The sequence below is a fragment of the Buteo buteo genome, chromosome 2 (assembly GCF_964188355.1).
Source record: "Buteo buteo chromosome 2, bButBut1.hap1.1, whole genome shotgun sequence".
Lineage (NCBI taxonomy): Eukaryota > Metazoa > Chordata > Aves > Accipitriformes > Accipitridae > Buteo > Buteo buteo.
In genome coordinates, this window is record NC_134172.1 from 8,113,269 (window position 1) to 8,141,225 (window position 27,957).

The 27,957-nt window shown below is 37.4% G+C and overlaps 1 protein-coding gene across 12 annotated transcripts in view; it reads right to left on the bottom strand.

Moving 5' to 3' along the window:
• Positions 1-27,957, bottom strand: part of KMT2C (lysine methyltransferase 2C) — a 200,558-nt gene that overhangs the window by 52,194 nt on the left and 120,407 nt on the right. For 8 of the 12 annotated variants that reach the window (XM_075045134.1, XM_075045086.1, XM_075045103.1 and 5 more), the window contains 10 exons: positions 23,010-23,129; positions 20,432-20,548; positions 15,970-16,071; positions 15,686-15,790; positions 14,345-14,526; positions 13,405-13,569; positions 12,691-12,800; positions 7,048-7,113; positions 5,363-5,575; positions 1,654-1,782 (listed from right to left, as the gene is read on the bottom strand). In XM_075045134.1, coding sequence (XP_074901235.1) covers positions 1,654-1,782; positions 5,363-5,575; positions 7,048-7,113; positions 12,691-12,800; positions 13,405-13,569; positions 14,345-14,526; positions 15,686-15,790; positions 15,970-16,071; positions 20,432-20,548; positions 23,010-23,129 — 1,309 coding nt within the window. The remainder of the gene's footprint in view (positions 1-1,653; positions 1,783-5,362; positions 5,576-7,047; positions 7,114-12,690; positions 12,801-13,404; positions 13,570-14,344; positions 14,527-15,685; positions 15,791-15,969; positions 16,072-20,431; positions 20,549-23,009; positions 23,130-27,957) is intronic. The other 4 variants (XM_075045077.1, XM_075045127.1, XM_075045119.1 and 1 more) reach the window with 4 other exon arrangements.

The following is a 27,957-nucleotide window of genomic DNA, read 5'->3' on the forward strand; positions in this document are numbered from 1 at the left end:
CTGTAAAACATCCACAAGAAGTTCAAATCACCAAACCTGGCAACTTTCAGATGTTGGGTTTCCCCTCCTTACACAAGCTGATGAATTGCTAGAATTAGAAGTTAATCTACCAAATGAAACCTATTAAAGAACCTTAAAGGACCATAAAAAAACTCTACAAATTGCTCTAGAGAGCCCACCTGACAGTACTAGAGAAGGACATATCACAAAAATAAAAATATAATTAATCAACACCATACTGCCTGAAACTCCAGAATCCTTCACTAAAGATTGACCGCAGTGCTCCTGATCCTTTACCGTTGGTGTGTATGTATGTACATGCATCAGATTCAGGTTTGTTTCTTTTTTCAGGGCAATTGTTGGCTGCAGAAAACGAATAGATGCGTGCTCAACTGATGATCCAAAACCACACCAAGCAAACAAAACTCTCTTCTCTTGAGGAGCCAGCAGTAGAAATAAATGGCTTGTTGAGGGACATTACTTACGGAGAAAAAGGAAATCTCTGTTTAGTGATGTGGGTTTGTACCATCATCCCCCCCAGGGTGGGCCCATGACGGAAGGCAATATACACACGGGCACAACCTGCTGAGACAGGGCTCTTACTCAGCAGTGTGGGAAACGATGAGGGGAGGGTAAAAGGTGGTAGAGATTTGTTTAGCTACTGAGAGGGAAGCAAGAGAAAGTGGACCATGTTGTAACTCCTGCTTCCTTTCCTTCCTTCACTGTATTCCTTGACTTCACCTCCTCAATCATTTCACTGCCTCTGTTCTCCTCCCCTACTATCTTCATAATCAGAGGATATGGCTTGTTACTGCAAGCAGGATGGGTGTGACTGGTGAAAAGAGTATTTGTGACTGCAAAGACTAGAACGTCTTATCCACAGTAGTGGGAGGCTGCATAATGAAACACAAACCCAACACATTAACACAGATTCTGAGACATACCAAGGTATGTGATACAGGGGCTCTTCGAAAAGCCAGGCAGTGTCTCAGCGGAGCTTATTATCTTGGGTTCAGTTTTAGCCCTAACGAATCAGAGCTACTTCCTATGGAGTCACTTAGGTACCTCTAGCTTTTTCTGCCTGGAGACAGCTCAAGTGTTTCTGCACCCAGGACACAGTTAATCCACAGTCAACATAATTAAGAGTTGACTGCACTAATAAATTAAAATAAATTAATTAATCCAATAACTGAATTCATTAAAATTCACTGCCAGAAGTCACCTGCAAATATTTAGTAAATTATGCTTACCAAGTATTTCAGAAAATAAGATACCTGCCAAAAGTTCTCTGAAGTGCAGATATTGCCTGATACATATACATACACACACACAAAAAAACGTGGCCTTCATCAATTATGTAAATACAGTACATTTTCCTATCAAGTTAAGAATCAATACAAGGTGTAGATTTGAACTACTAACCAATAATTGACAGCATACTAAAAAACGGGCGTACTGCTGAGCAGCAACCTTTGGAAATGTATTTCAATAAAAGGACTAAAAATTTTGAATTGAACAGGGAAAAAAACCCTAAAATCAACAATTAGTAGTAGAATACTTCAGAATTCCATACTGTTTTCTAATTATTTTAGATTATACAGGAAAAAAGTGTTAAAGAAGGGACATACAATTATATAAATTATTGTATCCTACCAGGTCTATATGGTTTTCGCTTCCTTTTTTTAATCCCATCAGCTCCTTCTGCCACTTTGGTATCATCATCCACAGCTTCCCGTTCTGGGCTGGAATCTGATTTTCCATCACAATCCATAAGATCACCTTCTGCAGAAAAGATGCAATGGTAACTTTAACTGGAAAGGGGAAAGAAGGTATTTTTCCAAAATTTCTACATCTGACTCATTTCTGAGAAACTGATTGAGAATGACAGATTTTTCAAAAGGATGACAGACACTTGTGCTCTCTAAACACTTTTGGGAAACCCACCCTATCTGTACACAAAAACCCAGTATATACATACATTTCCTGTGAGATGATGTCTACGCAAAACCAGAGAATAAATGCTATAGTTACTATATGTGAATCTGAGAAATATTTTGGAGCCCCTTTCAGAAGCCTGTGCTATCGCATTTTCTAAGTGTCTGAGCAATTTCTAGCCATGCATCAAGGAATATGGATACAATTTATCATGCAAGATATACTTTGTTTTGTTTACCGTCCTCCTAAGTTTTGTTTGGTGGGGCTTTTTTTTATTGAGAAGACAGACTGAAAACCTGCAGCCTGCACTTGGAAGGTAATGTTTAGTGACTCTTAGTTTAGAGGGTTCTTGACTTGAAGCTGCGTGACTGACTGAAAGCAAACTTATCTATGAAAAGGAATTTGACTTATATAATAGAAAATTCAGTCCAAAGGAATTACTCAGCCTTGAAGATGAAGACTGTAATTTTGAGTTAGAGTTTACCTTCTGTGGGAAAGCAGGGTAGAAACAGATGTAAAATATGACAGCATTAAAAAGCCTTTGGTGTTGAAGAGAGAGGAAGTTAATTCTGTTTCTGATATCCCCCAAATGTCAATACAATAATGACCTTACTTCTTCATTTTATTGTAAAGCTTTTGAAACACTAAATATACTCTCGCCCCTGAAAAGATACTGGATTTCTGACTCCCTGCTTTGGATTTAGGTGTATAATTCTATACGGTCTAAAACTGCATGCAGTTTTAAGAAGGAGAAATACTGTTAGAGCTGGACTCTTTCATACCACTTCTGCTGTGGCAGAACTACAACCCTTGCTCTTTCACAGGCTGGGTCATGGACCAGACTTCCCCACCAATGATGACTTTTCTGAGTTCTGCCAACAAAGCTGCTGGCTTGGCAAAGGCAGTCCCCACTGATTACCACAGCCAATTCCCCCCTCTCCATAAGTGCACGGGTGAGCCCTCTTTACAACGTGTCCACTTCTGGCAGAAGAGAAATCTGCTTGAGTGCTAATGAGTCCTGCTACACAAAGCAGTATGCCTAATGGTAAACCCCATGGTGGTCCTTCCCATTTACTTACAAAGCATAGCTCTATAAATAGTGGAAGAGCCACATTAAGTCTACCAAAGCAATCAATTAAAGTCCCAAAGCAAGCTGAACTTTCAAGTGGACTTTAAAATGTGCAACACCTGAGGAAATGCCCTATCTGATGAAAGCCTATAGATGAGATGGTAACAAAATTACTACAAGCTCAGTTTTCTCAGATACAGTCTCTTTTTTCCACCTGGAACTTTAAAGTCAAAGTAAAGGTTATTCCTGTTTGGCTGGAATTACTATACTATGTTGCTCCAATCAAAGCCATGGCACAGCTTTATTCATCCTGATGCTCATACAAAAATTTCAGACATTCAGAGAACGGGCACTGATCCACTCAACAGAACACATGTAGAGCTTCCAGGAAATCCAGCCAATGTACCATGTACATGCTGTGCTGTACTATCACATATATGAATATGCTCTAACTCTCAAAAAGGCAACGAAAGGTGATTAGAAATGAAATTAAAAGACTGTGGAAGCTTTGGCTCTCCCTTTCATACTCTGCTATTACATTTATGTATATTGTTATCTAATTGAAAAGAGATACCTATAAAAAGCCAACAAGCAGATAATGAAGTTAGACAAAGTTATATAGAAAACAGGCACGCACACATTTGTGAAAGTAAAGATGATTAACCACTGAAAAAGAACAACAAGGGAAGTGGTTAATTCTCTATCTTGATGCCTTCAAACCAAAATCAAGAGCTTTTTTGCTTTCAGCAACCCATCTGATGGACTATATGAATGAGATGAAATTTAAGAGTCAGTGTAACGCTAGGATAATGTACTAAACCCTGTGAATACTGAAGGAAATGAAAGAAAAATAACTAGTTAACTGTTGTAAAGGTTATAAACAAATGAAGGAAAGCAACTATAAAAAAATACACTTCTAGTCAACAGCAGACAGTAAGAATGTGCTAGTCAAACAGCAGGAACAATACTTATATCAACAAGTTAACAGTGAAACTGCCCTGATGGTTAAACTACCCAGTTATCTCAAGTATACTCTGTATCTAAAAAAAGCTTCTTACAACATTCAATCTGATTAACAAGGAGGTAATGTTGCATAAACAGAAAGCACTTTAGATTGTGGTGAGGTGGGGTGCCTATATTCCTCTCTAACAGACACTCTCTTAACACGACTAACATAATGACTTTCACATCTGCCATTTAAGTAAGCTCTTCCCCAGGCCCCAGATTAACACCTGTTCTACCAACACACTTATCAGGATGTACAGCCAGACCACGGCAAAGAGGACAGGAGAATGGTATTGCACCATGCTGGCTGCTGTTTCTAGTATTGAAGACTGGGGATTTGAAGAGTGGGGCTCGCTGCTCCCACATGCTTTTCCCTCTCTCGTCTCCCACCTTCGGTCTCCTCTGGTTGGGGCTGCTGTGCTTGGTCAGCTGTGAGGGAAGCAGATGAGACACGTGCTGGTGGCCCTGGGACACGTGGATCTTTGCTCCATGCCTAGACTTGTGGTGAAAGGAGCTCTCCCAAGGGCTTCTCCCATTGACTGAAATGTCATCCCCATACACAGGGATGTGTTTGGGTAGGCAAGTGTTAGCCCAGATCCCTTCACCTCTCATCAGCTGTGGAGGCCACAAAACCAGTTAAATCTCCCCTCCCTCCATACTACACAGATACCCCATCCTGGAACCTGAAATCCTTTGGTACGACAAGACATGCAGCATCACCTACTTGAACTAGAGCAACACCCAGAACTTGCTTCCAAACTCAAATTCTGTCTTAAATTCTACTTTGGAGATGAGGACAAACAAAACATTCATTTCGTCTACAGAAATACAAGGAAATTATTTTTCTCCTAGGACTGTCAGGTCAGCCCACCTTATTCTTTCACAAGAAAGAAATACTTTCAGCAAAGAGCTTTTTACTTCACTTTCCCCTTTATTTTAAATACCAGCTTTACAGTGATCCAGATGTTGCTTTGCTGAGCCAATGTTACCACTTTCAAAGAGCGTTTGCACTAAATTTGAGAGCCTGAAAATATACTTGTACTCAGTTGAGTGCACAGTATTTCACACAGGTAACCCAAGGACTACGCAAAAAGGCAACTCATATTTCCAGTGTTGCCAGCCTTAGAAAGGTGAGTTTCCTATAGGATGGATGACCCATGAACAGAACTAACAACAAGAAAAATCCCTGAAATGGACAACAAAGAGCTATGACTATTGTTCAAGTAATTTCCATAAAGCATTCTGTACAGAACATATGAGTATCAGTATAATAAAAACTCCCAGGGATATCTGCAATACACACATGTATTGCAACACTCCAAGATACAAGACATGCCAAAAGTAGACTGCTACCTCTACTGTCATCCATCTCCCCATCTCTTGAGTGTTCTGACTGGGCATCTGGGGGTGTCTGAAGCACAGCCACACTGTTCTGATTTATTATCTTCAGTTTAAGCTTTGGTTTGGTCCGTTTTCTTCTCGGTACTGTAACAGTTAGGCTCTGTAACTGAGACAGGCCAGATTCTGTCAAGCAGACTCCATCCTGGGTGTATGTCTTCGGTGGGTCTATAAAAGTTAAATGAATCATAACAACAATATAAAACTCTGTAATTTACAAGTCTTAGATTTTTAGGAATAGCACTTTTAAGAGTTAATAATCCACATGTATGGAGCTGATTCACGAGTGAGGAAATTGGTATAAATAAAACAGAGATATCCGATACTGTCATACACATTACAGTTACAATTTTATAATTAAGAGTCTGATGTCAAATCCAGCAACAATCCATTATATTGCTACAAAACAACTTACATCAAGGACTCATTAGAAAGAATGATTTCATTATGCAAACTGGTGCTTTGCAGGGTATTTCTGTATCCCTGGCACTCACAGAAAACTGTGCAAGTCTTACTTTGGGTCCCTGCTGCTTATCGGCAAAGGCCCTAATCCAGCCCTCAGCACTGTACCTTCATTTACTAATGACCTTAAGTCTCCCAGAACTCTTGGTAACTCAGGCAAGTAATTAGCCCTATTTTATGGGCAGACAAAAACCAAGTTGTATCAAGAGAGCTGCTCAAGATCAAATTGAAAATTGTGGGTAGAACCCAAGTCTCCCAAGACCTGCAAGACTGCTTCCTCCTCAAGCTGTTACATGACAATTGAGTCTACCAATAAACTCTAACATTCCTTAATTCACCGCATAGAAACGCACTGTCACCTGTGCTGGGGCCCTGTTAAGTGGAGCTTTGGGAACTTTCAGGGAATTACCAAATAATGAAGAGGCTGCAATGATGTTTCTGCTCTTTGGAGCCAATTAAATAATGACTTGATCACACAGTTTTTGAAAACATATAAACATCATAATGTTTGTTCCATTTAACCACAAATATTTTCTTATGTAACATCTCACACCTCAAAACACAGCTGGTTCTGAACACAATTCTTCCCAGATGACTGTTTTCTTACGTTGAACTAAAAAAAGTGTTTGCTTTAAAAAAATCGCATACTCTTTTTCAGATTGAAGATCTGAGGGGACAACCTTCTCTCAGAACTACATTTGTGTGGTATCAAATGGAAAAAAAATTTGGACATGATGGAAGCTGTCCTGACATAATGGAAGCTGTTAGGTACCATCATTATAAAAAGTGATTTGTGAGTAGGCTTGTCAAGATTGTAGATTCCTAGCACAAACCAGACAAATACAAAGAAGTTGTCCCTTCCTACAGCTTGAGCCTGTAAACATTTGTGTACATGCTTGACTCAGCCCCACTGTGTTATCACCGCTAATATTAAGACAAGCAACTAAGTCTGCAGGATCAAAGCATAATTTAAAGTAATTATTATAGTGCAGGTATGGCAGGCAAAAGAGAAGAAAGGAGAGAGAATGAGGAAAAAAAATGAAAAGCATGCTGCAGTAACTGAAGGATAGTTAATGCTGTGTGTTATAAAATCACAGAAAAAGGAATTTTTGTCTCATGTAAAAATATACCCTTAAAATATGCTAAATGATCAAAGATTAAGCATTTACATTCTTTACCTAGTTCTTTTGATTTTGAAATAATCTGAGCTCCAACTGATGAATCACAACAGTCCAAAGAAGGCACTGAAAAATATAAGGAAAATAATTTCAACTTTTAAAAATGGTGACTTGATTTAAACTGAAACTATCAGTTAATTTTCCTTCAAATAGTTCTGTTAAACTCCCTGATTTATACTGTTGGCAACACTCACTAGCACCTTCAAAATAAGGTGCTTCTCAGCGTCACAGAAGATGTGACTACAAAACAAGCCTGATACAAACTGAAGTTCTCCAACTTCCTAGAGCCAAGAATGGCACTGGAACAGTGCTGAACTTGATGGTAAATGATCTCTTTCTAATGGACCAAGGGCAAATGAATACACTGAATCTACTGGATTGGAAAGTAACCTCCACTAGTCACAACATCCAGGTTTTGCTGACCTAAACGTGAAAAATGGGACAGCTTTGTGAATTGGCTATCAACCACTGCCGTATTTCCCCAAGGAGGGGCAGGCACACTCCGACAGCTTCACACACAAGACTCTAGCTGTGTCTATGCTGTCAGGTGCCTTATACAACACATACGAGAAGGCTGATATATCTGAGAACAGATGATACATTTTTTTAAGTTAGATGGGGTAATTCTTATTCAAGATAAGAATATCATAAATGGAACAGCAGAAAGTCGATTTTAAAACTACAGCTTGTGCACTTCAGGGAAGCGCTGGAACACTGTGACTGAACAAATAATGATCAAAACATCCTAAAACACTAGGCTACTGCTGTGGGTAGAAATGCTCTTCCCATCTGCCTTAATTACAATAACTGTAATCACGCTTCACTAATCTGTGATGTGCAGACTAGACTTTTAATATTAGTAGTGACTTTACAGAGATTATGTAGACAGAGTAAGTAAAGTGAAAATTAGAAGCTTCTATCTCGCCAACACTGAGAATTAGAATCAGAAAAACTGTTAGTCTGGCACGGTTAGCACTACCATATAGGTAAGTTTATCTCCACTTTATTCTTTTATTTTTGCCTCGAAATCTTATCCACACTGAATTTAAGACTCAGACAAACATCTGGAGTATTTACTTTGCCCCTGCCACACAAGATGAGAGTGCTGAGGCTAAACACCAGTGGGAGGTTCAGTGTTTCTCAGACATGTCAGACCACTGCATGTGTGCTGCCGCTAACCATCTCACACACAATATGGGAGTCGGGTGCAAGACTAGGAAAAACACAAAAGCTTCCAAGTAACACTTAAATTCTTTGCTAAATACAATAATGAATATGAAATCTACAGGATGCTTTCTAAGCCTATAAAAAAATTTAAGGAAAGTCTGTCTTCAAAAACTATAGTAATTTAAAAGTTCTATTTAAGGTGTAACTAAAGTATATGATATAACCGACAGAAAACCAATATTCCATGCAATTAGTAAATGAAAGCAGCCAATGAGAATTACTGAAAAACTGATACACAAGAATGGAAAGAAAACACAAGGAAGAAAATAAACTGAAAATGAGATTTTGAAAGAGACACTGAGCTGGAGTGAAACAAAAAAATATGGGACAAGCTGTAGGATGAAAGATACTCAAAAGCACTGAATTGAAACAGAAAAAAGGCAGATTGTAAGAAATACTCAAAGTGGAATAAGACCTCATCCGTTCATTTAATTGGTTATAATTTACAAGATGCTTCAAGACAGAGATAGCAATTATTGAATTGGAATCTAAGGTAAACAAAACATCCAGAAAGACAGCTGTGAATGGGAATTTGAAATCCTTACATAAAAATCAAACAGGGAGCGTTCTTCCGGTCTAGGTCAGATTATGAACAATTTTAGCTTTGCAGACTGAATAGAGTTGAACTAGTCAAATAAACAAGCTGATGGTGACAGAGGTGAGGCCTTCAGAGACCAACTCACAAAAACTGCACAAACATATTTGAAGACAGTACCAAACGGACTTCCAGAAAAGGAGCTGACTGGAGTGCAGATTAAGGATTAAAATCAATAAAATGGATAACAGAGAAACACAGTACTGTTAGAGAAAGACTGTTCAAGGGGAAAAAATTAAAAATTGAACAGAAAAGTACTTTCTGAGGCACTTATCTGAAGTTTAACCTAAATTATTATGCTTACTTGCAAAAGGGTTTAAACATGCTGAATATTGTACAGCATTTAGTAGCTTCAGTTGAAAACAAATAATTGCACAGAATACAATACGATGAGAAGAATCACAGTTTAAAAAAGAAAAGGGGTTGCCATTTGTAAGGCTATAGAGAAAAAAACAATACTAGGAACAAATGAAATCAGCATACGGGACAGAGCGAAATTGTTGATGTAGAAACACAACACCAACAGAGCACTATCGGATGCCTGCACAACTGTGTGCATGATGCAAGGATTTCTTTGTAAATACAGTAACTCATAAGAACACAAGAGTTGACATCATAAACGTGCCAAAAAAAATTAAAAATTCAATTTTTTAACATACAGTACTACGTTGCTTTTGTATCCTTTATTTGTAAAGTACATAGAATTAAGTTTCAGAATTAAGAAAAATTTAATTCAGTTTCATGAAAATCGTACAAGAGGCTGCCAGCCATAATACGTATATCACTGGCAGTACTGAGAACTTCTGAATTAGTAAGTGATTTGAACTCCTCACCGCCTCTGTGGGCATGCTTACTTGACCCACAGGAAGAATACATACACACAGGCAGCTCTCAGAAACTGTTACCAGATCGTCTGTAACTAGCTAAAGAAAACTAGGCAGAGCTTGTCCCTTTGCCTCCTGCAGAGAAATAAAAAAAGCACTGAGAGGAGAAAGCTGGAGTATGTGGATGGAGAGAAGATGGGAGTAAGTGAGGAATGGAATAAATTTGCAGATGGGCATATGACTTACAAGGGCAAACAACAGAAAGGCAGAAGTGATGGGTAGATGGTCAAGAATTGCTTGTCTAGGAGTGAATGCAGATGAAATGCAGACACCTCTCCTGAATGTGCAGGAATTACAGCACAGAGGAAAAGCTGCTGCTACATAGAGCAGCTGCTAGTACAGTCCTGGTAATAGTATTCAAGCAATCTAAATTAGAAAAAAATTTCCACAAGGCACAGCAATACACTGGGGGACATGTTGTAACTTGAGACCATACTAAAAGGAATCTGATGAAACACTGATCAGAGATGATTACTTCAGAAGAATCTAGTAATGAAAGTTTATGGCATACTACTTTGGAGCAAATCTTAACACACTCTGGCTTTTGATATTTATGTATGTTCAAGAAGAAAAATACTATTTATCTTTTATTTCTGTTTCCTGAAGAAGATGACTTTGTAAGATTATCAGATATGCATCTGACGTTCTTAAGATGAGACAGGGAAGAGCTCTTACAAATGTAAAAGTTTCCCTTTTCTGAAGTGAGAAAAATGGAAGCTCTTTCTCAATACCTACATGCTAGAAATATTTACTCTTTACCAACAGTAAACCTGCAATATATTGGTAACTTACTAGCTTGAGGGGCTCTTGCTTCTTCTACAAAGCAGTTAAAAAGCTTGTAATAATACTTGCAACACATTAATACTCTGTGTCAAGTGGAAAGAGCAAGAACCATTGCACTAAGAAACACACAATATGGTACATTTTAAGAAGCCTTCTACTGTTAACTAAGTTGCTTCTCTAAGTTTATCAAATGCCAATTGTTCTCACCTTGAACAAAAAATTATAGAAAAATTTTGAACAAGTTGTAGAAGAATTAATGAAAGACTGAAACATTTCATATAAAAGTACATGCAAGTATTTCTATGAACATGCATCAAATGACATATTCAGACATGCAACTGTGCAAATGTACACATGTTAAAGAGGTATTATATATACTGAGTCAAAACATGAAAGCATAAGCAGGGAAACTTATCTTATGAAAAAAAGGTGAAAAAAACCTGCAAAGAAAGCTTGCGAACTCCCTAACAGGTCTTGCAGGACAGGTTCCTATTCTTCCAAAGACTAACCTAAGCAACACTTCATGAAGGTGCGCGAGAAAGTCTAACTCAGTGGCCAGCTTATGCCTGGAAGTAAAACATCTGATACCATCTTGTGAAGTTGTTCCATCTCACATATTATGGGCTTTAATTATTTCTAAAAGGTAGCTCTGCCAGCTCGAAAGAGAAAAGTTGTATTTCTTACTTGGACCTTTTTGTTTTAAGTGCACAAAGCTTATTATCAAAATAAACAAAAATCTGTGTTATATCTGCAAGTTTCTTGTTCTTCCCACTTAAAAATCCTCTTTCTGAATTTGTGAAAGCAGACCTCAAAAATGAAGCGACTTGTAGAAATACGTAAGTCTTTCTAATAACGATAAAAGTGGGATACTTGGAAGTGTTCCACAACCATGCATAGCTGACAAGGGAGTATATAAACCTCCAAGGTCATGTCAGTAAGTTAAAATTACTGTCACGCTGTTATGAGGACATGCCAGTGTAAAGGGACATCAGATGCTCTATTGAACTTTTCTTGGAGACCTCTTGAACACATGTCTCATGATATCTTCAATCTTGATCAGGAAAACAAATCTTACTGACATCTTGGTGAATATGGGTATTTCTTGAAACATCTGCATAGTTCTTGTACGTTCCTCCTACCATACTCTCACGATACCCCCAATAAAGGGTTAACACGAACACTTTAATGTGCTATTACACTAAAAATGGGTATAGGTGTCAATGCTCTGTTAAAGTAGCAGACTGAAGCAGAAACTCCCATGAGCTGACATGCAGAGAAAACAGACCTGGGATACCACCCTTGTAGCAAGACCATAAATCATGTAACAGACCAATCTAATTGCTGACGGGCCACTCACAATAACATTAACCAGTACCATCACACAGAAACAGATGCTGTAGCTGCGTTTAAAGAGGAAAACTGCAGTAAACTCAGCTCCTGAAGTACCACTGCTATAGAACTGTAATACAGATTAACAAGGAAGTTGGATTGTTTGTTTGTTTATTTATTTATTTATATTCACTAATAACATGTACGGAGAAAAGCAAAGTTCATCAGGAAGAACTATACATTTCAACTAACAAGAAAGTGATGACTCCTGAGCAGGAAAGTATGGCGAATTCTTTTAAAGACTGCAGCGAGGGAGGGAAGCACTGGTCTTAAATACTGGGAGAGCTGAGGGAGTATCATTAATAAAACATGAGGGAGGAGGGGAAAAATGCTTATATGGACTGTTGTTACAGCTACTGCTGCATCAGACAGCCTCGAAGTATCGAAATATAGGAAGTTTTCCTGCTTAGAATTGATTTTCAGATTCTTCTGTAGTTAACTGTGGAGAACTGGGCTTTCTTCCTTCCACTTGACAAAGTGAGATGCCTTCTACCCTTTCAATACCAAATGCTTTTAGTCGTTTACCCAAATTATCTTCAATAAATCTACCCAGAATTCCCCCGCTAGGTTTTCTTTGGCCTGGCAGCCAATCACCAGAGGGTGCGAAAGAAATGAGGACACTTCCAGAAGGGCCCTTAAAATAAACATGAAAAATCTTACTTCTACCATGAGCCAAATCTCCACCAGAGAAAAGAACCGTAACACATTCCCAAACCTATTTATTGCAGTGTGCAATCCTGCCATTGGTTTCAATTGTCTTCTTACCGTTTGTTGGTGGTATGTATGGCCTACAAATGGTACAGTCAAAACCCATATCAGCTATGTTTTCCACTTCCTCCTCTGTGTTTAAGTTCTGACAGATTGCATGCATCCATCTAGAAATTAAGTGGGGGAAAAAATACAATTTAAAGGAAATATGTGGTGTTTTAGGAGACCCAAATATCAGTATATGGTCCAAGTAAATGTGAAATACTTGTTTAGTTTAAATTCTTTCAGGGAGAAATGATGAATCAGGTTCTCTCTATATAGCATTCCCCTATGGTGCTGTGCGTTAAATACTGTATATACAGTATCAGATTACCTATTTCCCTTCACAGGAAGGAACTCTCTATAAAACAATGTCCCGTAAGCAAATATGTCTTAGTATTATAATTTTCTTCCTATATTGCAATCATTTTAACTACTTACTTGATACAATGTAATCTAGATTTAACCTCACAAGAATAGTCTTGCAAGGTAAATTAGTTTTATTTTTACAGAGGGGGAAAATGAGGCACAGAGTGATTAATTAATTTGCCCAGAGTCGTATAGTTAAGTCTGTGGTACAACTAGGAATGAACTAATAAGAGACTTCTGAGACTCAATCCAGTGCTCTTTACCACAAGACCATTCCCTTCATCTTTATGCTCTTACATTAGGGGAAAAAAATTAAAATAAGCCTTAAACATGAAAAAACTGTAAAATACTAGAAATCCTTACCGATCACATTGTCTACACTGAATTATAAGCTCTTCATCCCTGTAAGTGCGATAGCAGATTGGGCAGGTAGACAAACTTGCGCAGGGAGCACACTGTGTGTAATTATTTTGCCATTCACATCTTAAACCTGGAGAAGTTGCTCCACAGTGTCTGCACCAAACACACCTGCAGAACAGACAAAATGATCTATTACTTTCAGTTCACAGGAAGATTATTTTGTGGCTTTAAAACCCTCCTACTTAGAACTGGGTGAGTAATTAAGTTTTAGATCACTAACCATGGTGGGGTGGAGGTAGAATTCATTTCAGGTCAAACAATATTTTAATTGAATGAAAATGGTATTATTTAGATTTTGAACATTGCCAACAGTTTTTAAACTTTTTAAAGAAAGCTCCTAAGTAAGAATTCCCTTCAATCTGCAAAAACAGGCAGATGGGTGATTGTAACAGCTCAACAGGTCAAAGGAGTTCCTGCTTCCAGTTGCCATACACTTGGAGATATGGAGACTTAACCATGAGAGAGGTCTAGTCTGTTTGTGTTTCACCCAAATAAAACAAATGGTTTTCAGAGGGTTTTATTTTGAGAACAGTTTGGCGAAGCACCCATTCATTTTTCCAGCTAAACACTAGAATGAACGTTCCAATGAACGTAAATTGGATTTTTTGTTGGCTAAGAGTTTCAAAAGAAAAATTTTGTCCACCTCTACTTACTTGGGTTTTGGCATGAAGAAACAGTATTAAGAGGAGATAACAGTTTCCCTATTAAATTGATAACTGAATGAAACAAAAATCAAAAGTATTTTGTTTGCTTTGTTTAATACACCTGACTTAAATACAGTTAAAAACATTATTACAGTTCAATTGACATTGCAAATACGAAGTGACAAAAATAAACAAAAGAGGCCAGCAGTCAATATTCCTGACCCCAGAACCAAACACACCATTTGCACTTCCAGCCTCCCTTCGGAACTGTCTGCAGGGGTGGATCTAAGCAGTATGTGTGGTAGCTGATATCGCAGTCATCACAGAGAAGCAGTCTTCCTGGATCTGTGGCTTTCCCACAGGCTTCACACACTGTGCACTCCAGGCACCTCCAACCTTTGCTGAGCACCACTTTAGTAATCTGCAAATGGCAAGGTGAAAATTATTTGAAAACTGCTCTGTACGATCGTTGTACAAATTAAGGTCTGGCTAGTGGAACACAGGATGCTCTTTTGTGCACACTACCCACATTACAATTAGCTGTTTAACCATTAGACTTTCTGAAGCGTCAGTAAATGGGAATGGATTAAACAAAAAGAAACTGTCATTACTGACATCTGATACTGTTCCAGAATATGATTTTTTAGACAAACTAGCATACCAAGGAATATACACTGCAGTGCATCTACATCTAGAACAGTTTACTCCTTATAGGAGTAGCTGGTCCTGTAGGGATGAAGGAGAAGACATGGCTGCTTTGTTTTTCAGCTATGTAGTAAAGCTAGGATACACGTCACTACAAATCCGGTATCTTTTCTAAATTATCTGTGATAACCAGTACTGGGGTTTTAGTCACCTGAAGCAAACAACTAATTTACTGTAATTAATATATAACGTAAGAGTAGTATATAAACACAAAGTCAAATTATAGTTGCATGAAATATGCATATGGCATTTCATAAAGTACATTTAAAATAAAGTTTTGTGACATGTTTAAAAAAATCTGACTTTTACATAGATGTACTTATATAATAAAGAGTATATGGTGTATATATTGCAGTAAATAGCTTATTATATGCTTGCTAAGTCATCTCATACGACTCAAATTTAATTTTCACACATTCTCTCCTAGACTAATGAATGTAAAATGTATTAATTAACCACTCCAACTGCTGTCAATTCTGACAGCCAACAGACAAATTGAATCAACTAAGCCTTATGCCCCTAGTAAATGAAGATGCAGTACAATTTTTTTTCTTTGCTTTTAACTCTGCTTGTATTTAGGTTTTAAGCCTATATCTCAAACTGTTATTTTAACCAACTGCTGGATAATCAGTGCTATTTATGGTTGTGAAATTACAAAAAGGTTAATTTCTCTTGAGGCAATGCATACTATAAAATGACATTTAATTAAAGTCTTTCACAAGTCGCATACAAATAATGGTCACATTAGCTGATGAATATCTAACAAGTTAATGACTCCCCTAATTACCACAAAACCAAAGGCAGCATAGTGCTATTAAAATACAATATGAAAAAAGTGTAATCAAGTGATTTTTTAATGTAACAAAAGCACTCACCTTAATACTGACACAGTATGGATGGTAACACTGACCACATTGAGAACAAGCAAGCAACCTGCCCTCAGCACCTTGGCCAAAACTCCCACATACTACGCACATATCCTGAAATGATAGAAAACAGCAGATTTTCAACACATGCCAGACACTAAATTCTGAAAACATGTAACTGTAAAATCCAACTAGCTTGCTGTATAATTTAACTCGTAACAAGGACATTCATTTACTTTTTTCTAATTAAAAGCAGAGAAACAGAATGAAAACACAGTAACTATTATCCTAACCTGATGGAGAGTGAACTTGTCACTGTTAGAGAAGAGGACAACTGTATTATGCATCGAGTTTTCTTCCTCATCTTTGTTAGATGAAATATCCATAGTTGTGACCTATTAAAAAAAATACACCACATAGAAAATGTGATATGCTTACTATTTAAGACATGAGACAAGATGAAACTTATTTTCTAACTGTTAATTTTTAGTAGTACCAGAGAATACAAGCTTTGCAAATACTTATTCATACCATACGAACTTTCATAAAAAGCTACCTTCATCAGAAATTACTAGATTAATTCACATTTTCATGTCAGTGCAAGCATCATCACTATTTCAGTTTTAGACTTTACATTCTCTTCCCCTCTTTTGTTCTTTACACATTACCCCATTGCACTTTAAAATGGAAGGAAAGAGGTAGTCTAAAAAAGATAAATAAATTCACTAAGCAGAAATTGTTATACTGTGACCAGTCTGCTGTCGCCTACATATAAACACTGAAGTTCTTGTCAAAAAGTTAATTGCAGTGACACACTTTTGAGTGTTAAATCGAAGAGCAATTGCAGAAATGTAATTTGTCCCATATTGCCTAAAATGTGGTTTAGCTAATGTTCCAAGTATGTTAGAGGAATAAGCAAGAGTTCTAAAGTTTCGATAGTTAATATACTCTCTGTAAGCAGTTTCTTTATGAGGCTTATCTATCTTGCCCGTAAAAACTTGCATTGAACTTGAAATGGCTGGTTTGATCTCAATCCATAAGCTCTTACTGCAGAGAGTCGTTCTCCTTTTGATTAAGAGATTGTTACTCCACCCTGCTGTTTATTAATTCAGCGTATACATGTACATATAGCTTCTCAGAAAGAAAAGGAAGAAAAAAAGACTTCAACTGTGTTCTGACTTTCATGCAAGTCTTGCTCTGCAGAATTTGCTATCCATGAATTTAAATTAACAGGCCTAACTATTTACCCTCTAAACCAGTAGCAGCCATGGATGTTTGGAAGATAAGAGCACACAGTTCTATATAAAAGAATAAATGCATGATAGAGAAATGTAACTTTGTTTTACCAGCTGTTTTTATTTTATAAATGTGTATGATTTTAAATACAGTTTAAGTCTTACACAAATAGTTTTGTTTAAATAATAATTTAAATATTTTACAAATCCAAACATTGGTCTAGAGACAAATGTAAATACCGTTAGAACAGCTACAGGAATCCTTCTGATATACTGTTGCTGAAAATCAGTGTTTACTGAGAAACAGCTTAAACAGGAGTATATTGTTAACATGTTTTAATTACTGTATGGTTGAGAGCACTGCAGCTGTAACTAACTAATTAACCAAAAAAACACCCAAAACACCTCTTCATACGTTCAGGGAGAGCTTTTCCCTCGCGTCTATCTCCACAGGTTCCACAAAGTTCTTGGAATTGGTTGCATATACAACAGAGCAGAATTTGAAGGACTGAATCACTGCAGTTTTGATGCTTGCTTAATGCCAGCCATGACCCAGCTTGGGTTAACCTGTAGCCACCTTCTTCCCCATTCCCAAGATATACTAAGATTTTTCCAAATTTGTGTAGTTGTCCACTGGTCATGATCCCACACTGAGTAAGAATCAGTTTGTGCAAAGGGGCTAAAAATACTCCCATTTCAAACATTTATCTGGCAAAAGGCTGGTCTCTTGGTATTGCTACCTTTACCTACTCTACCATAAGACAGATACATCTCTGCTATAGAACTCTGAAGCTGCCATTTACTTGATGAGTCACAGGATCAAATTTCTATAGGAAATGGTAGAGAGTGATGTCCATTTTGTATTTATAGCAATTTACCAAACTCAGTAACCTCTGTTCAGTTACAAAAATTTTTGAGTTTGTTCTGTAAAACCCAGCTTCCCTTTAAGAACAATTTTGTGCTTTTTAACATAGAATCATAGAATGGTCTGGGTTGGAAGGGACCTTTAAAGATCATCTAATCCAAGCCCCTTGCAATAAGCAGGGGCATCTTCCACTAGATCATGTTGTTCAGAGCCCTGTCCAACCTGCCCTTGAATGTTTCGAGGGATGGGGCATCTACCACCTCTCCAGGCAGCCTGTTCCAGTGTTTCACCACCCTCGTCATAAAAAAATTCCTCCTTATATCTAGTCTGAATCTCCCCTCTTCTAGTTTAAAACCACTGCCCCTCGTGCTATTGCTACAGGCCCTGCTAAAAAGTCTGTCCCAATCTTTCTTACAAGCCCCCTTCAAGTACTGGAAGGCTGCAGTAAGGTCTCCCTGGATCCTTCTCTTCTCCAGGCTAAACAACTCCAACTCAGTCTTTCCTCATAGGAGAGGTGTTCCATCCCTCTTATCATTTTTGTGGCCCTCCTCTGGACTCATGCCAACAGGTCCATGTCTTTCCTGTACTGAGGACTAAATAATTATGGAAAGCCTTCAATTCATTAAGGTACCTATGACTAGTTTGAGTGGAACTCATCCTGTATGTTTAAAATTATGTATTTGCTTATGAATCTTAACCATCCAAAGCTTTAAAAGGGAGCAATGATAGAGATGTTTTTTCCTTTACCAGATCACAGTCACAGAGTATTCCAAGAAATTATTACACAGGCAGCAAAAAGTGGCACAATGCTGTATGAACTCAAACAGATTGTATGTAAGAACACAAAAACGCAGGTCTAAAGAAGAGTCTGAGGAACTACTTCATAAAGACATAAAAATGAGTAAGTCCTTCTTTGAACATGAGGAACAGGATGCCTCTCAAAATCTGCAGGGTTGATTGATAATCAAACTTTAAAAGAAATGTTCAAAGAAGCCAAGTCCATAGCAGGAAAAAAACTACGGATTTTTTGCAGTCCACATTTCCAACAGTTTTTCATACCAAAATCCCTCTTCTTATGAGGAGGAGACCAGGACTATATAAGATTTAAGAGTTTTAAAAGGACTTCAAGCATGAAATAGCTTAACTATCAATTACAGTGAGCAACAGTGAGCTTAGAATCACTTCAGTGCTGTAAGAATGGGAGATGACAAATGTAACTACCATTTTCTCAAAGGTTTCTGGGAGGAAGCCATGTACTGTCCCACAGAATATCGGACATTTGATCATACCAGAGAACTTGCAGCCACATTGATATATATTATATTTTGTTAAAGACTCAAGGAAGCTTTAATTATGGTAAATGAGGATCTATCAGAGCTCTCTGAAGGAGTCAGCGAGCCTGGGGACAGGGAAATCTGACTGACATAACTTACTTTGTTACCAAATTCTTTTGGCAAAGTCCTTCACCAATGCTCCTTAAAAAAAGGTAAACTGACATAGAATTAGAGGAAAGGTCCCTATATTGACATGACACAAAATAAAGAGTAGAATAAATTATCAGTTTTCTATGTCGGAGAATAGCAGTAGTGGAAATCTGATAGGGATGTCTGCTAACAGGCCGTGATGTACCAACACACTTGTGTGCAATCTGAAAAATCAAGTGAGGAGCAAGGTGACAAAGCTTGCCAACAGTATTAAGATATTCAGAGTAATAAAAAACAAAAGGCAACTATGGAGAGCTGAACAAGAACTTCATAAAGCTGAGTGCTGGGCTATAAAAAGGCAGATGAAAGTCCGAATATAAAAAATTGAACATGACAAAACAACTGACAGGGATGATAAAAATATGGAATAGCTTCCATACAAGGAACAACTCAAGATACTGGGATTCTTCAGACTAGCAAGGGAACAGTGGAAAAGAAGGAGAAAGGATGGCGATCTATAGAAAGTGAGTGGCATGGATGGAGAAAGTGACTAGAAAACAACTCTCCACTGCCTCTTCTGTAAGAGCACTAAGAAGCAGGCAATGAAACCAGAAAGTAATTTAAAACAACAGGCTGATGAGCTGTAGAACTAAAAAAGGTTAACATGTTTTCCAGAAGTTTTAGAAGTGAATAGACAAATTCATGAAAGAAAGCTCCAACACAGGCTGCCCAAGACAAGATACCACCTCCTGTTCAGCAAGTCCCCAAGCCACAAGGTTCTGAAGTGTCTCCTTCTCTATACCTCCTCTGTTTCTGCACTCCTCCCCCAGCACTCAGTTTTGGTCCCCTGGGTAGAAGAACCTCTGGTCTGATCTGCTATGGCTGCTGTTACATTCTTAGGCACAAGCCTCGCTCTCCTCTTCTGTGTTGTTCCAGTGAGTGCTGCCTTTACCCAGTGTGTTTTCCACCAGAGGAAATGGAAGGAGTACTCTAAGACTCCCAACAGTTGACCCTTTAAGTGGAAAAAGCAGCATAAAATTGCTTCAGGTCCATTAAGCTACAGTGTTGTAGTTCTTTGTCACAAACACTTAGTAATAGCCAGGCTTTACCAAATACCTCTGCTTTTTAGTGCTCCTTGGTTTTATACAGTATTTTAGTACAAGAATTATAGCTGAATAAAACTATGGTACATTAACAGACTGCAACGCGACTCAAAAATAAATGTTCTTACCCCTGGAATGACTACAGTCCCAACTCCATTTTTCAGTTTTGATCTACCTCTGCCACCTCTTCCTGAAAGACCTGCGCCACGTGGTCTCCGCTTCCCTGGGAATCCTGATCCACGGCCCTATTCAATATAAGATAACAATTTAAATGCAACCTGAAGTTCTTTTGTTATATGGGACTCACACTTGTTCAATGCTTCTAGGGAAAAACATAAGTAAAAAAACACCCTATGATTTCAAGTGAATATGAACACACTAGGCCATAGTCATTAAGTCACCGCATAAATCATTGTGAAATACATTTAACTACTTACATGACATATCATGATCACCTTTATCACCAGTGAGAAAGCAGCCAAAACCAGAAATGTTTATATTCTGCTCAGGAGTAACTGCAAATATGGAAACATATTTTTTTCCCCCACAAAGTATGCAAAATAAATATCCTCTATTCTATGATTCATTTTAGGCCAGAAGGAATGTTTTCTTTTTAAACAGTCAGCTCAGACAGTCATGGGACTTCTGAATAGGGTCTGGACACTTGATTACTTGCAATCATAGATGCTTTCGTTACACTATCAATAATCAAGCAAACATTGGAATTTATTAGGACTCAATCCTGGTCCCAAAGAGAAGCAGGAGCTAGCTCCACCAAACTCTCTTAATTCAGCAGATACTGAGAGAGCTTTTTATATTAATTCTATCAGTTACACTCAGATCAACACTTCCCATAATACAATGTTTTTCTTACAAAATAACGACTTATTTTTAGACAGCTTCTTTTTCCCCCTTCCTTATTTTAGATGCAGACATACAACAATTGCAGTCTTGTGTGCTCTGCAGTATTTACAGTACGTTCAACTACAATTAACTGTGGAAATGCAAGTATATTTTTAATAATAATTACCTGATATTAATACTGTGGTTTAGTTTGAATTTCCTTTTTTTTTTTTTTTTAAATTTCAAAATGAACTAAACACAAAGAGGATCCTTAATCCTCCTTAATATTTTTCCAGAGAGAAAAAGAACGTATTGACAATGTCCCTGAGTTCTGGCTGGTACGTCAGACACCTTTACAACATGTTTCAGAGCCTCTAGTCTGTAAAAATGACAATAATTATGGTATACACTCAAATAAGCACCTTTTCTACTATGAAATAAGCACTGAGATTATTTATTGCATTTCAAATTTGTGAATAATCTCAGCTCCTAATACAGCCTAACGCCATCCACAAAGTATCTAGATACGGTGTCTGTATCCAAACGTTTGCTGGAAACTATTTTTAATACCAAGACAAAACATTTACTCCATAAAACAATGTTGACGGAACCACAAAGCTCCTTGGGGATGGTGCTGCCAACAGAAATGAACAGTCTCTACTGACAGAGACAGGAGTTCCCTGAATGGAAAGCAGCACTATGGGCTCAATAATAGCAACATTACTTTTCAAATATGCCAACTCCTGTTTTAAAGAAGATATAGAAGTTTATGGTCATAATTAAAGGGAGAATCCAACCATCCCAATGTTAAAATTTGATTAACATCCATCTATTAATGGAAAGAAAAATCAAATTGACTTACTCTTAAACAAAGAGGTAATGTAACACAATGCTATTTTAGGAAGTGAAAGGAAGGATGCTATTGATGGCTGAAGTATTTATATGTACTAAGGTGAAACAAAAAATGTTGTCCTTACATATATATATGGAGTTAATATGTATGCACACACAGGACATACAAGCATCAATTTTTTAAGATGTAAACACTTCTGGCATGTTTCTTATTTTGTCCATTTCAGACAAGGTATCAGTATTGTTATTTTCACACAACTAGTTACAGGAATAAGCACACACTTGTATCAATGTTAATGCTGAATATTAAGCTGAAAATTAATGCTTGAAGCAGCAAAAGCTAAGCTAATGTCAAATTAAAATAAAATTAGCATGAGAGTTAAAGTGAGATGAAAATAAATCATTGGGAAGTTACAGCTATTTGTCAGAATTTCATCTTTTAGCTTTTTTGCGTTTATTTTAAAATCATAATTCCACTTAGTTTCTTCAGGTGTTTTTAATGGTAAACGTCACTGTGGATACAAGCTTTGCTCCATCTAATCAGATAGGAAAGTTGTTATTTATTCCCCCACAAGCTAAAAATTATGTCACTTTGAATCCACTATGCCAGATTTCTCCACAGCAACAAATTCAAGCCACTCTTCAGAACTCTGCTCCTTTCTGTGCCTGGCTTACCTTACTGCCAGTCTTAAGTACATTTTCCTTCGCAGGTAATTTAATTTGACAGCTATGTAAAGCCAACCACAAAATGTGAGGTATTCAACACACACAAAAAATTGATAATACAAGCTATTCTTTGCCATTGAAAAATCAGGGCAATGCCATCATACTGCACACTCTGGAAAGCATACATGTTTTAACCTGAAAGCTCCAGAGTTTCAGTAATTTTTAAAGGCCTTAAAGAGTAATAGAATGGAAGATTAATTCAGTTGTGAGTTACAGAATTTCATCACTAGTCTCTACAGCAGAAAGATAGCAATGGATACAGGAAAATAAATTCAAATTATTTACCACTTTGATGCTCCAAATGGCACTGCCAGGAAGCTGTCTGGATTTAAAAATGTCCCGACCTTCTGAAATGTCTGGGGACCAGGAAGGTGGGCTGACTGTATTATTGGTACTCCAAGCCCCCTAGGATACGGCAGGTGAGAAAATAGATGTATAAAACTTCGCAACATAAAAAAAAAAAAGAGAAAAAAAAAAAAGAAAAAAGCAAGCAACAAAAAAAATCTGAAAAGCAAAGCACATGCAGGCATAGGCATTTCTACGTTAACTTAAGTAGTCAATTAGTTCACTGAGTGAGAAGAAGGTGGGAAATTTTTAGGTTCTCATTGAAACATACACTAAAACAAATATTAACCTCCAACTGATGGTTAAGTACAACAAAATGAGTTTTATAAACAAAGCATAATACAAATCGAAAGCAAGCAATCATAACAGCAACAAATATATCCCTAAATTTTATTGCATCAAATGAAGAAGACAGTAGTTTGAGATGACAACATCCCCTTTTACACTTCAAATCACATTCTGAAAGAACAGATGGCCTTAGTTGACTTCTGAGTCTAAACTACTGACAATCACAGCAACAACTAGCTTGAGAAGTGTGTGAAACAAAAGGTATATAAATAAACCATTGGGAAAAAAAAAAATAGCCATGGTAATTAACAAAGTATCTCTTGCCTCCAAGTTTGCCACAAATAAACCATTATAAAATGCCATTACTAAGTTTTTTTCACCCCAGTGTTTTCATGTTACACTGTGGTGGTATCAAATTTTAATACGTTATTATATACATGTAATAATACACATCCATATGGTGTACCTACAAACTCTTTTTAACTAATTCATTATTATCCCTATTTATATAGTTCCCATTGTGGTGAGATATTGTATAACTCTGTCACAAGAAATATGGCAAAACAAGAAGAAAATACTAAGATGAAGATGAAAAAAAAAATGCTGAAGTTGCTCATATACATTAAAATCTGTGGAAGACTTTCTCAAACCCTGAGTAAAGACTGCAGGAGATAGCCATTACAAATAACTTCATTCTAAATTTACACATTAGAATAGTTAAAGGATAATACGTTTTCCTAATTCTAAGTTTGTGAGAGTAAGAAATAACAAATACCAAGGTGAGAAGTAATATAGATTAAAAGTATAAGTTTACCTTCTCGAGAATGACACTCAGCAGTAGAATTGCACGGATGATATGGAATAACCTCACGCATACTAATAGGCCCAACTATTCACACATGCATAACTGCTCATATGGGCAAGCCCAAACACATTTACGCCTTTGAATACTGGTCTATAGAATAATAAGCATTAAGAAAAACAAGGTAGCTTTGCAAAATGTGGTTTTTTTCTGAAATGAAATATTCTTCATGAAGAATGTGTGGGAAAGAGTTTCTTTGGAATTAACAACTCATCAAAACATATATTCATCTCTGACTGTAAATATGTATTTTGCTAACAGCTGCGCTGACTGAAAACAGGGCTACCCCTCAACTGATTTTAGGCCAGAAGGATTGTGGTCAAGACCTCCCTAATCCATGTGAAGCACAGCCAGGTTAGCTTAATCTGCCAATGAAGGTGAGTATGAGCCAACATCTTGCTTACCCTCGAGCAGATGAGGAAAAGCTCGTATAACGCCATCTGCCTGCAGAGCTGGGTAGGCAGTAACCTACGGCTGCTCAGATAGCTCAGTATTTAAACTGGCAAAATAGATCCAAAAGAAGTTTGGCAGTGACCTAAAAGCCCGATTATGCATAAAAGTTGCTTTTTAAAAATGCCAACACTGTCCAAGCAGTACAGCCTACAGTGTGGCCACAGTGGTGTCGAGCATAAATCTGCTTTCTAGGAGTTTAGTTATGCCTGCATGGGAAAGGGAATATAGACAGTAAAGCACTTAAAAAATTAAAAAATTTACAATTCTGCCTACACAAGGTGGTAATTAGGTACACAACCTACAAACTGCTTAGTGCCCAGAAGACTACCTGTGTGTTTTCAGCTGTCCATCATTGTCTCCCCTCTGCCAAGGTGCTTCCAAAAAATACCCTAGCTGAACTGCTAGTGCCAGTAACTGCTCACCTGCACTTGGGTTAAAGTGAGTATGCTTGATTAAACAGCTTAAGTTCTAAGATTTTGCTATCGCAGTTTTTAGCTTGACTTCAGTTAGATGGTCATCATGCAGATGACTCAGCAGATGAAAAGGATGAACAACTTCTAACAAGGCAACAGTGTTAAGCAGAAACCTGCACCCATAAACCTAGAGAGGGACAAGAGTCCCCATTCACACCCAGGACCTAAGGGCATATATTCATGACATAACAGGGGCACAAGCGCACCAAGTCAGAAACAGGAGGAAAGCGAGCAAGCAAACTTCCACAGAAATGGAGGTTTGATACGCCTACCCAAACACATTCCTGGGGTGACTCCACTGAAACACACGTCACTATCTGTGCTGAACCACCCTGGGCTCCCTGCAGGGTCAGCAACGAGAAACGGGTGCCTGGAGCGGGCAACTCACCGCATGGGATGGAAGGTGTCAGATTAGTCTCACCCTACATGCCCCTAGCTCTCTCCAGTGACGCTAACAGCAACCTTGAGGTGACTACAGCAGATCTTTGAACATCTGCGGTTGGGTGAATCCCACTCCTTAAGCCCGCAGCAACTTCCACCAGGCAGAAATGGCAAGACTGAAGTCTGGTTTGGTTATATCAAGAGCACTGTAGTTTATGAATCACTTCTCCATCAAAATCTCAAGTTTTTACTAAGCACTGTCACACTAGTTAGCAACTACATCGGCAGGTCTGTGGCAACAGGAAATTTACCTTTACTATGCTAGCCGTATTTTTAGTATCAAAGAACATTCCATTTTGGCAAGACAAATTTAAAAATTCCATTGAATTTTAGTTACAGTTTCCCCATATTTCTAAAGTCATAATGCAGAGTAAGTAACTGTTCTTGTAATATGGGAACTCAAAGAAAGTCTGTATAGCAACACCAAGAAAATCTGTGTATTGTAGAAACAATCTTTACATCAATCTATAAGGGAGGCAACATGCTAGCTGAGGGTCAAAATTCAAGAACTCAAACGTGCTGAAAATACTTACCAACAACTGAAACTACCTACTCTTATTTGGGACACCCAAAATTATTTTCCTTTTAAGAAGACACACTTGTCCAGTCATTAAGTATATTCAAAAGATTAAAAAGCTAATAGAATATTAAATCTGAATATGAAATATTCAGTCTTGCAAAACAAAATGAATTGTATATGATTCACGAACCATATTGTTAAGAATTAAATTGGAAATTTAATCCAAGTTTTATTGTAGATCAGAAACATTTAAATTCTTGGTCAGATAAACTTAATTAAAAACACACACTTCCACAATACTATGAACAAATGAATTACATCCAAGAGATTCATTAATTATATTTTGGCTTTTAATTAATGCCTATTACCACAGAATACTGAAAAGAAAGTTCTATTCAGTTCATTTACATCAGAACCACGGCAATAATTATGTACTGTGACAGAAACAGGAAGTTCTAATTCTCCATCATATTCCTGAGTCCTCGAAATTGAACAACACAGCTGCAAGTAAATTATAACAAAAGGAAACCCAATGTCAGCAAGGGTCAGGAGATCTCACTAAATTACCACTGACTGTGTTTAGCTGCTTAATGCTTTATGAAATATACCGCAATCACAAATGCACAAAGCTGGATTTGCAATTTAATATTTTATGTAAATTTAGGGTTGTGAACAAAATTTAATCAGTTCAAAATATAGCTCTTCTCATTAAAAAAACCAAACCAAAAACCATAAAAGTTGTAACAAAAACTAATCCTTGAAAAAGACTCTTTTTCATCTTCTTTCCCAACATCTACCACTACAACAATATATTCAGTGGTACTATGTAACTGAAGACTACAAAAAAGCCATAATACCCAAGAAAGAACATACATCCGAACCCATCATGTTGCTCTGCATTTTTCAGTGTCATTTTAGAAAATCTCTTAAAACACCTAGAAATAGGTAGTAAGCTGTATAATAGTGATCACCAATATCTTCATGATGAAAATTAAATACCTCTACTCATAGTATTTTCCATGGAATGCATTCTAAAATAGTACTTATGGAATAACAAAAACAGTAGGTTATTATTTTCTATTCAATATTATTCTACAGATCACTCTCAACTCTTCATCTACCAGTCTTACAATGCCACATGTTGTAATGCCCTCCATTTATTGACTTCATATTATGCTTTCCAGTACACAGTGCTGTAGCAAGAATAACTCTATCAAATTTGTTCATTTCAGATACATAGAATATACCCAATACCATTTAAAGTATACCTCCACAGAAAAAAATACCCATTTTCCTTGCGAAGATTTATTTCAAACTAGATATATGTCAGATTAGTCATTAATAAACTTATATGATAATTTCTTTTAAGACTATTACTTCAGAAAAAAGAAATATGAAAAAGATCGAAGAGAGGCCCTGCCCCTGGCATAACTTTGCAGTTTATAGGCAAGGGTAGAGAATCTGCATATTCCGTGGAGAAGACACTGCACAGGCACAACTCTGTGGACTACACTGTAAGAATTTGACCATGCTGGCACCTACTAGTGAGTATCTCTGATCTGCAAACAACTAAATTTTGGATATATGTAACAACCAATTTGGTTCCACTATGGAGCAGGATAACAGAAACAGAGAAGAGACAGCCCATGGACCAAAACCCATGGGAAGTCAGTGAGACTCTAAGCCTGGCAGATAGAGGGTCCTCTCCCTGGGCCAGATGCAGATTTGAAGCTTACCTGTAAGCTAAAAGTATGGATAATATGCTATCCTAACAAACACTGTTAGTAGAAGTGTACCTTACTGATAGGAGTTCTTATGCTGACACAGAAAAAACAAATTCTCTGAAGCAGA